The 12,092-nt window shown below is 40.2% G+C and overlaps 1 protein-coding gene across 1 annotated transcript; it reads right to left on the minus strand.

Annotated features, from left to right (window-relative positions):
• Positions 1 to 4,930: 4,930 nt before the first annotated feature.
• LOC106600835 (homeobox protein Hox-B9a) lies at positions 4,931 to 11,537 on the minus strand. The gene is made up of 2 exons (XM_014192543.2): positions 10,891 to 11,537; positions 4,931 to 7,599 (listed from the first exon to the last, which is right to left on the minus strand). Exons 1-2 carry the CDS (start codon positions 11,402 to 11,404, stop codon positions 7,364 to 7,366), a joined length of 750 nt encoding a protein of 249 aa, XP_014048018.1. The 5' UTR covers positions 11,405 to 11,537; the 3' UTR covers positions 4,931 to 7,363.
• Positions 11,538 to 12,092: the final 555 nt, after the last annotated feature.

Genomic DNA, 12,092 nt, shown 5'->3' on the forward strand with positions numbered 1-12,092 from the left:
ATTATAGAAGCTGATATTTTAACCCCTAGACGTATTTTCTGGCATAACTAACGAGAGGACAACTGGTGAAAAGGTTGTGTTCGTTAATGACCTCATAAAAACGAAAATATTCTTAGTATTGGGACTAAAATCAGTTTTAAAGAGAATATGGGCCTGTCAATACGCGATTGGTTTAAGAAATAGGCTGAGCGTAGTTTGCATTTACAAAACGAAGCCAAGGAGGAGTGTCTTCGAGCATTTATTCACAATTCTAGTATTAGGACAACTAGCCTAGTTAATTAAGATTATGATAACATTTCTAAGTTAGGCTATATTAGCCGATATATGACTTACATTGTAGTGTAGAAGCCAAACGAATTGTAACTTTTTGTTATTCTTGTGTTATGCAGTTTTCCGATATTATGTAAGATACAGGCCTATATGTTCAGGATTGTTGAAATGAAGTGAGAAAATATCTATTTTATGTGCATTGTTTTATTCCTAGTGTGCGTATGCAAGTATTAGCCCTGCTAGGCTACTGTCAAATGTAACCGTTGCAATTGTTAAAACATATTATTAACGTAGGAGACCTGAAGAACTGAATGAGGACTACGCTTTTACCGTGTATTTGGAAAACTATAAAACATATGTCATGTGAATGTCCAACTTACAGAAGGACAATGTGTCTGCCATGTTCATATTATATAGCATGAGCCTTCACGATAGGCTACGTTAAGGAGTGTACTGCAATTTGAATAAAGGTTCTAAACCAAACCAATTAGTTGTCTATTCGAATTATAACAAACTTTCAAATTAGCTACACTGAAATTAACTGTTATCCTTTACATATCAGGGGGTTCTAATGTAAATTCAAACATATTTCACAGCGCTAAAGTGTTACCAATGTAGGGTTGAACCCAATTTAGCGGCATTTTTCTTCTAGTATGACGATATACAGCAAGACTCTCTTATTTCCATATTTCGTTACATTGTGAAAAACGTCAATATGAACAGCGTTTCTCGATCAAAATAATGAATATAATAGTTGTACTGCAAAGTTTAACATGTTGCAGTCGAATAACAATAAATCATAAAAACCTTCACAACATTCAGTTGATTTGAATAATTATTCCCAAAGTCATGGACAACAACTTTAAACCAACAGAAGATAAATTATTTAAAATTAGCAAGCTATATAATCTTTTCAGAAGAGCTGTGCCCTCTATATAAGTGCTTTAAGGCAAATACATTATTTGTAGGCTAATAACATTTCTGAAGAAGCAAGCAAATAGTTCAAATCATTGTCAATGCGCTTCTATTTCACTATCCAAATGCATAGGCCCAAATTGAAATCTTACCATAATACAGGAGAAACATATAGGCCTATATTAATCTTCTTGCCGCCCTTCAAAATATCTTCAAGAGGCTCTCTTGGCCCACGTTTAGGTGGTGTAAGTGGCTTGTCTGAGTTTTCGAAGGACTTCCGGATAGGCGGACAACACAGTGGAGGCTTTCTTTCGTGGACCAACATCGCCATCAAGAGGCCGTTTTTAGGTGTGCCGCCGGGATTTCAGGTTATCACCAGTTTATGATTCTATAAACACGACACATACACCCACATAATGAAGGTATTTCACAACTAAACGGTGAAAGTGTAGGCCTTATTTCGAAATAAGAAAACATATAGCCTACAAGGGCTGTTCCTCTAGTTGAGTCTGAAGACAGTCTGAATACGTTAGTCTATACATCGGCCTAATGCCGTCTAGTTTAATTAATATTGCTAAAAATGAGTAATTATGTAGGTCTATTTAATTGACAACACATGATCAATTGAGGAATATCTATATCTAGCCTACAAACGTATTTTTGTAAGAAATAATTAGCTGCCGAACATGGGCCTACATATTGTGGAAAAAAATATCATACATATTTGTTTCATTTAAGTTGTTACACTATGAGCTATCTACCTAGTAGAAAGCATACCGTATTGTATTTGATAATATGCAGACAACAAATGAAACATATAATGTTAAAATATTTATTTATCTTTGTAATCATATGGCAAGTGAGGTTATTCATTATTTCTAAAACGAATGACGTGTAAACACGACGGTAAATTATGCTTCCACCATATTCGACGACCTCTCTCTCGTGCATGGTTCAAACGAAAATAAAAATTATCCGAATGTTTATTCTTAAGAACTTTGAATCAAGCTCATGATGGAAAAACAGAATCAACAATGTGAATAGAAACACTCATTGACTATGCACATATTTGAGAAGTCTAGCTTGCCGTGATTTAGAAGTCAAGTTAGAGACAGTATAATATTCATTTTGCCCGTATGAGTTCTGCGACTCCCCAAAAAAGCTTTCCAGATGAAGACAGACTCAACCCCTGTCTGTATTCTCTGCCCCCAGGGTACCCCTGGCACATTTATTCATATGATCTCTCGACTACACGGTGCAAAATTAGAAAATATTAACTTATGGACTACAACACTTGGCAGTATAAAGTCATTATTTTAATATATGTACTTAAGTAAGCAGGTCCTGTGGGTTGGAAGCGGAGGGAGTGGGGGGGGGGGGATAAATGAGCATTTATGTCATTTCTGTTGGTTTTTGTTTTTTGTTTCACCTGTCAACCAAAAAAAAGAATAAAATCTTGATCACAATAAAAATCTATCTGAATAGAAACATTCATTGACTATGCACATATTTGAGAAGTGTAGCTTGCAGAGATTTAAATGCCAAAGCAATTTAGAGACAGTATAATATCCATTTTGCTCATTACTATTCGTTCATCTCTGGTTATTATTGTGGGGCCTAATTGTAGCCTATAATTCTGGTAATTTCTTTGAAAAGTGTCGAAGAGGTAGTCTAATTGTAGGCCTCATAGTGGTAGCAAATAGTGACGAGTGGTAATGATTGTCAAAAAGAGGTTGCAATGATCATAGTCATTTCAGATTTGGTATGATAGTCTGGTATATGATAAAATTCCCATGATACATTTTATTTACTCTATCCAGGAGTTTGCCTTTTTACTCAATGAATGTCTCCAAAATCCGAGCATACTGTCATACAACAGAATTACGAACTGAGAACATGGGGAAACAGAGGTTTTAAAAGAAAGAGAGCTGCACTCTGGCCACCTATTATAACCCATTCCACGACCTAACAATGTAAGGTTCTGCCACAAAATGGCCAGCCTAGCCTGGGCGCGAGGTTGTAAACAGATTAAGGTTCCCCCATGTCAGACGTCTCGCCAGAATCTTTTTGTGGCGTTTTATGGCACTGCTGTAGGGCGGCCAGGATGCGCTCGGAAGTGAAACAAAGGGAGGCTGCGAGAACACTGGACTCCGGCGGTTCATCTGGAAGTACAGACCTCGCCACGCAAGCCCCCCCACTCCTAGTGGAATCCGTAAACAACAAACGCAGCAAACAATAAATGACAAACGCAATGGAACAACGTAAATCCCCAGTCTAGAACGTAGATTAGGCCTACCCCACGACACCTCGAAACAGTTATTAAGGAGGACTTGAAACTTTTCATTCTCCCGGTGTTTGCTTTACAGCCGTTTAGTTCTTAACCTTCAGAAATTTATACCCTATAAAGTTTTATTGCAGTCATATTATTTTATTGCGGCACACCGCATTGAATTTTCTTTCTCTCTTTTATGACAGTCGGCTTCCCCATCTCCTCCTCCCCAAACGAAAGTCCACATCCTCTTTGCTGTTTGTTTCCTCCTGAAAGATACCATAACAGGCCCAGGATTGGGTGGTACAAAGCCGTAATAACTAATACTGACCCCTTAGCCTACTTAAGAAGAAATAGGCTTTTTATTCACATATGCTTGGCGACGCAAAAAACGTCGATGTCTCAGTTGCACATCTGCAAGCCAGTAGTTCTGGTTGGCCCGAACTTCAATATCTGTTTTAATTACTACAGGCTGCAGGGATTCAGAGAATAACACCCAAAAATGTTATTGTACATTCAACCTCATGTTGCCTATATTGAGTTTCCTTAGTTCCACGCCCATGTTGTTATTTTCCATTTCTGAAAAGAAATCGATGAAACATTTAGCATAATAGTTTATTATAGGATGTTACAGGAGTATATAGGGTATGAATTGTACCATCATGCACCACACTGTACCAAAATACGCGCAATATATCTATAAAACTATTTCATCCAAGTTCATGAATAGACTGCTTTTTAGTTAAATATAATGCATGGACTCATTATGCAAAGGGTTGGGCATTTGCTGGGCGTGCCATTTTTGGAAAGACGCATTCGAAAATCATAGTTTTCTTTGCGTTCATCTTTGGAACAAAGCGAACATGGGCCTTAGAATCATAGCCTACCTCACATAACCTACCTCACCTAACCGACCTCACTAGTCATATGTCACAGGCCTCATGAATAGTATTTTCCACGCACAATACAGCACAGCCGATTGGTTTCATTCCACGTCCTTCTCTAACCCCTTCTCGGGTTCTACCCAGAGTGACACATTTTAAATACACCTAACCAAAACTTTTAATTTTCATAAACGTATTAGATGAAAACTTCAAGATAAACATTGCCATAGGGTCATCTTAATGAATGTTAGGGTCTAGGGCTATCTTCTTCAGGGAACCATGTGCATACTTGGCCAAATTGACTCCTTTCCTTCAAGTACAATTCAAAACAAATGCTCCGGCGCACGAGACACATTTTGAACACATGCTCCTTCTAAAAGATGAAATGAATTTGGAAGTATAAAAAGGCTCAAACTTGTTTTGTTCTCACTCACACGCAGAGAAGGCGCATATGCGCCCTATTACGCGCTCTCGAGACCTTCTCACTGTCTAAAAGGAATTGGCTATCTTAAATACAACTGCTTTATTTTCATTTCAATCTCATATCAATTCCATGAAGTTATCAATAGCAGTAAAAAGTGCCGAGACGTTGTTCTAATGTAAACTATTTTTTTAATACGAATCCAGCATCAGCAGTGCTATCTCACAGGTAAACAACACAGGACTGAATACAATTTACATGAGAGACACAAGAGATTAATGTGATATAAAAAAAAAAAGACAGAGTGGGATAGTAGCTCCTGGAGTCGGTCCTTACAGCGTTGTTGTTATTAAAAATGAAGAGTCCAGCTGAGATGACCTGAAGGCCTCTATAATGAAAGCTGCGAGGCTCGAGCGCATGAAGAGACAATAGGGTCTAATGCTCCTTAATATTCAGAATGAAGGACAGCTATGCGCGCGACTCCAGAAACGCCACCCATTTCATATCTCACTGAAAATGCATCGTAACAGTTTCCCAGGATGTTTGTAAGTACTCCCACAAACAAACAAACAAAAATACATGTACACCAAATAAGTAGATCATTCCTTATTGTATCGACAACACGGTTAAATCAGTTAACGCTCAATACATTCTGGACAAGAACATGTAAACAATATCTAAAACTGGGAAAACGACGTCTGCTCATTCAACTCCGATGTCATTTCCCAAAACACCAATTTTTAACATATGCAACTCATTCCGAATAAAACAATTGAGGTTATTCACCTAGGCCTATTTACAATCAATTAGAAATATTACCATCCCAAAACTGCTTTTCTTCAGATAGATTTCATTTTCAAAACACACAAACGTAAAGAAATAAATTACATTTCATTATGATATTAGGCATGCGCTAACAATGTAAACATTTTTATTCTTAGACAATGTAGGCTTGTTTTTCTTCGACAGGTGTTATATCCTGTATTTAAGCGCATATGAGTAAATCTTTTTGTGGCATATATCAAAACGAGAGAGTGTAAAAGGGCGGGTTATTGTAGGCCCTTTCATTTCCACGTAAATGTTTAAAAACGTTCCACTGTTAGAATGCACAGTCATTAAATGAATGCAAGTAGGCTACAGGCCAACGGGTCTACTGACCTTATATTGGCAGACCGAACTATATAAAACTAGGCTTAATCGCAGTCGCGAACAAGGTTCCATGTTGAATGTGAACTTACATGTTGCATGTTGCTTCAATGAAATATACCATGTCGCGCTATCTACCCAAAAACACGTATTCCTGATGAATTTCCACATCAAAGTAGTCTAAAATATTTACTCTCAGTAGCGGCTTAAACTCTTTAAGTTATGTTTTTAGCAATTACACAACGAAATAGTAACACTGACCGCAAGGAAATGTTAAAGGATAAATACCCCATAGACCAGGGTTCTCCAACCCTCTTCCTGGAGGGCTACTGTCCTGTGTCTTTTCACTCCAACCCTAATCTACCGTACCCGATTCTAATATTTAGCTGGTTGATAAGATGAATCAGGTTCATTACAACTGGAGTTGGTGTGAAAACCTACAGGAGAGTACCTCACCAGGAACAGGGTTGGAGAGCTATGCCATAGACCTTTCCATATGAAACCCTTATTAGGTTATTACGCACTTTTACGCACAAGGAACTTGAAGGTAAAATGATGCACATGTAGAAAAAAGAGATACATATAAGAGTGTGCACATACCTGTTGAGTTAGTATTTAAAGGGATTACAACAAATACATGGAACCCTGATATTTTGCTAAATACGAGCCAGTCAAAGGGGCTCTGGGGGATGTGACTCTACAAGGAATTATAAATAATACACTCATAATAATAATAATAGGCCAACCCCTTTACACTAGCTTATTAATCGATTTACAATATAACATAATTGGGGCAACTGAGTTGGGGAACTGCTGCTCGAATAATAAAATCATGTATTTTTCGTGAAAGACCAGTTATGTAAGGCGCATCTATGGAGCTGAAGAGAGGAATGGAGCGAAAAAGCTAAAAGATAAGAATAAATGCAGGTCGCACACTCCCTTTAACTACAACCGTTCCTCTTATGTATTAATGACCACATGAAACCGACGTTTCAGCACTTCCATGCCTCTCCTGATGAAGCGTTGGTGTCATGCGTAAAGCAATAAATAAGTGATAAAAGTTAGTGCTTGAGAAAGAGCCGCGTGAATCCACCCTCCTTTCTACTATATAATGTAATATATGCTATTTAGCAGACGCTTTTATCCAAAGCACTTACAGTCATGCGTGCATACATTTTATGTACGGGTGGTCCCGGGAATCAAACCCACTATCCTGGCGTCACAAGCGCCATGCTATACCAACTCAGCTACAAAGCACCATAAGAGTTTTCTCTATTGGTCTGCGCTTCTATAATGTCAGAGGATGTTTTTCACATCGAGATGGAAAATAATAAAAACAAGCTTCCTGCACCCCCACTTTACCCACGACAGTCCATGTATGCCTATTTAAGGAAAAAGTCACGCGAAAGCAGACTCTTTGTGATGGTGCTGTTTTTTTAATATAACTCCCTTTTTTTCTTAATCCTTGGGTTGGTCCTTATTCATTTTCTTCATTTTCATCCGTCGGTTTTGGAACCATATTTTGACTTGTCTCTCGGTCAAGTTCAGCGAGCGTGCTACCTCATGCCTTCTGTCCCGGGTGAGGTACATGTTGAAGAGGAACTCTTTCTCGAGCTCGAGGGTTTGGTATTTCGTGTAAGGGCACCGCTTCTTCCGGGAAGACCGGGCATGCAACCAGTTGGCAGAGGGGTCATCTACAAGGGAAAGTCAGACGGACACCTTTAGTAAAGGGCAAACAAACACAGACCAGAACAGGCCCTAGACTAGCAAGCCTAATAACATAACTAAATACAAACATCGGTGCGTAATAACAAGATTTCCATGCCCATGCGATACATAATCGAGTTAAAGTGATATCAAAAGCCATGTCTCATATTGCTCCAAATGGAAGAGTGTTCGGTAATGTAATGGAGCAGAGGAGAGAGGAAAGTAGTCCATCACCTCCCCTCAGGCCGAAGGTGACCTTGGTGGGTCTTGTAAATGAGTTTAGAGGACAGGCGAGTTCTTCCTTCATGTTCACCATGAAAGTACATTCTGGACCACAAGGTGTCATTTAATATTGTCATAACATTATCATAAATGGGAAAGACAAAGAGAATGGAAAAGGTACTCGTGTTCTTCACCCCACTAGACCTTGAAAATCACCCTGGTTGTGAAAAGTGCACTCTACATGGATGGAACACTTGGAATGTGATGTTATCTCGTAAACTATGAATCTCCGTATCCCGTAGTTTTTTTTTTTGTCAAAACCTCCAATCATTGCAATGCACTCCACCCTTCAGCTTGGTTAGCAGGCCTCAGCCGAATGCAATTAGGGAAGAAAGCGCAGCGTGGTTATGAGGAGAAGCTATCCTCCCCCAACAGAGCCAAAAGCATTCGAACTATGAGAGACCTATAGTCAACCGAGGCTAACCCAAACAAAAATGCAGTCCCCCTCAAATGCGGTTGCTTTGGAAAGTGGATTATCTCCTTTTTATGGGAAATGTTCCAGGGGAAATATTTCTTGCTGTCTCCGTGGAGACGCCTCTCCTCTCTGGTGGCTTTCTCGGGAATGCATGCTATGTATTTTCATGTAGGCCCATCTACATTTCTTCACAGTTGCTTTTGGTATAACATCACTGTGCAGAGCCTGCATGTCGGGCTACCATGGTATTCAAATGGACTTGAAAAGCTTAAACTGAGAATACCGTGATTACACAAAAGGCCGTGGGGATATAAATCTCCCAGGCATGGCATTGGAACGATTGCATCTGCAAGTGGACACCAATACCTGTTCCGGGGCACTGGAGGTAGAACTGGGCTTTGTGACACGCAAAGTGGTGCTTCGCATTCCCCAAGTACATAATCACCTAGTGTCATTCATCCCGTGCAAAGTCAGGGCTTTTCCTGTCACTGCATGACAAACCATCCAGTGCTATCCGATAACGCGTATGGATATGTGAAGGGTTATAGCTTTGGCCAATGGATCTGGGCATTTCTACAGATAAAAAAAAAAAACTGGGCTCATTGAAGCCCATGGCCATTTCTCTTAGGCTACATACATGTAACCAATGTGGGGAAATCCAATCGGCCCATGCCCCTAGACACGCACTTTAATACCACACCAACTGTCTCCAATATCCTAAATCGTATGATGCAATCCTATTTTTATCATGAAAGGAAATAACCCCCCTGGGATGATTGATAACCCTGTAAACCGATCCGTTGCCGGCGGACACGTCGGAGATAGAGGTGTGCCATATAAATACTTATGAGACAGCTCAAAGACATGATCTGCAACAATGCACGTTTAAGAGGGTATTGTCGCTGGATGATCATGGGGTGGGGGTCTGTTTTGTGACGAATGTTGGGATGGAAAGACATAATGGCTACGGACCGTTATAATACCATCATGTCTCTTTGCAATTTTACCTTAATAGTCTGAGAAATTGACCTTTCGTATATGCCAAGAGAGATTCGTTATTGCATTTCTCTACGATAAGGTTGCATCATAATTTATATTTTTTTTCCAGAACTGTCCCAGGGAGCCAACATACAACAATTAATAGTGATGTTGGCTGGTCTTATAACTTAATAAACTTCAGGGGCAATAACTTTTTTCACTCACGAGCCGCTGCTAGCACAAAGAGGGACGTGTAATTCCCAACTTCATTGCCTTTGCACGTAGTTTATTCTGGAATGCCGCCCAGGGCAACACAAAGGGGAATTCTGTTGCGCACCATCCATTAGAGAGTTCACGTTTGCGTGAACACATTTTGTGGATTCAAATCAATGTCCGTCTCCACCGTCAGTCCATGCTACTCGAAAATGACCATCAGTCAGAACCTTGACCTATCCAATTAAGGTTAGGCCTCAGATAGCCTATATTTATGGTATATCTCTCAGTTTCCCGGTGCACCAAAACGTTACCGGGCGAGCACGCACAGCCTATTTCAACAAGACTGTGCTGTGCGGAGTAGCACACATAAATAGGTTTCTACTCCGGCTCGGCTCCAGGCCTGATTAATAGCCAGCCTGATCTTATGAGGCAGTGTTGGTAAAGGACAGAAAATACATTTTATTCTGTCAAGGCAACCATAGGCATGGCTAGAACAGTGAGTCAACTGAGAGTAGTGACCAACATCCTCCACATAATGTCATATAGCTCAGACAAACGAGTCTGCTAGTAAAAAAAAAAATAGCTGAGAGTCTCACTTGGAAAATGTTTCAGATTCATTTTCTGGTGTTAAAGAAAGAGAGACTCTTGCCCACTCAACAGTCCTAAAGGCATCAATAAAACTTGCTTTCCAGAAAACGTCGTCAATGCGGTTTCTTTGCCAAAATAATAATTGCAAAAACGAACATATAGTCCAATCCCCCACACTCCACCTTCTAAACGACATTAAACGTCTATAAATAGACTACTGCCACCAGACGTGAATAAAACAAAAGCACGTTTCCCCTTAGAGAGGATATTTACACTAAAATATCGACTAGAGTTAAGAGGGCCTTGCCCTGGTAACCCCTAATTTTGCATTGGAGAGACTCTTGGCACATAGTTCAATAGAGGGACGTTTTTCTTGAGGTGTTGTTCAGTTATTACTAGATTAAAACAAGCTGCTGACAAAATGAACTGCACTAAAGTGCAATTGAGCGCAGAGAACCTGTTCTCAGAGACTGTGTGCCAAAACTTACACAACTCAGTGTGAAAAGGGCTGCAGTAAAATTATATTCACTACCAGTTGGTCCCCAAAACTAAAGCAGGACAGCGCAGAAAACCGCGCACGTGAAATGTCGCACTAAAAACAGAGTATCATCCATACCTTGACCTGATGTATGTATAAATGTATGATAATAATTCTAACGTAAACATACATAGTAAGTTAGACGCACACTACGGGACCAGATTTGGTAGTGAGAATCTATGACTCGCAATCTCTTTGTTCCTGTTTTATGACAGCATTAAAAGCTTTACAGACTGTTCACTTCCTCGTTTTATAACTTACTTTGATCTGGCCCGTCTTTGTCTTCGCTAACTTCACAAATATCCTTATTGTCCTCGAATCCGGAGCCCTGGCTGGAATTCATCTCTCTTGCCGAAGAGGATTCCAAAATGTACTCGTGTCCACCGATTTTGGGGGGTTCCCCGAGGTGTCCCAGTAGCGGCTCCATCTTGACCTGTCCCTGCCCGGGGAGGGATTCCGAGCGCGGAGCGCAGTCGAGCCAAGTGCGTATGTATCGGGTGTCGGTGGAAGGCACGGGCTGAGTCGGGATGTATGGATGGTAAACGGCTGGTAAGCCATTGGAGGCATGGGGGCTGAAAGGGCTCCAGGACGAGCTAAAAACGGGAGGTTTAGGCTGGAAGCTACAAGAGGGGAATTCGGGATGCTCGCCATGTCCCCCCGGTTGTCTGGAGTTGGAATACTGTACATTGGAAAACCTGGCTGAAGTCGGATCTTCGCTCTCGTGACTTATTATAGAGTCCACATAATAGTTGCTCAGAGTTCCAGAAATTGACATTCTCGGACATTATACAAAACACGGTTCATTGAATTCAAAACATGTAGGACAGAAGTCGTTTTTTTTACGCGACTCCCCTTCAACGAGCGCACGAACAAAGTAGAGCTGGGTTGCTGGGGACTGTGCGCTCGGAGCGAAATGATTGGTCAGACTTTTTTCACGACCCTGATAAAGCGTCAATGGGGCGTAAATCAATCCGCCAAGGGGCTGCACCTCTCCTAGCACTGTACATATTTTCCTCTCTAAATAAATTGTCTTTTTTATGCAATATGCAAAATGGGAGTGCGTCCATATATATGTGGGTATCTGTAGGCTGTCGTAGAAATATCCAGTTAAATTATGGATCCCAAGGACATTATAAATGCATATTGGAAACAATGGACGACAAATAAGCGACCACATAATTTTCTTAATCAAACTGATACATGCATGCGTTTTATGGAACAAGGCCATTGAATACAATAAGCCTTATCCAATATATTACGTGTATGAATGCCCAGTACAGCATCAGAATCAAAGTAACATCACAATACTATTAAGGCGCCGTTATTTCTCTATCACTTTCATCTCTGGATGTCAAATCAAATCAAATGCATCTCTCTTGCCTATCACGTTTTATGTTTCAAATCTTCAGGTTTTAGACCTTTATTAGTTTGTTTTCTTCAAACTTCCGTCTGAGTTTCCTCTG

This window comes from Salmo salar, chromosome ssa03, assembly GCF_905237065.1.
Source record: "Salmo salar chromosome ssa03, Ssal_v3.1, whole genome shotgun sequence".
NCBI classification, from domain to species: Eukaryota; Metazoa; Chordata; class Actinopteri; order Salmoniformes; family Salmonidae; genus Salmo; species Salmo salar.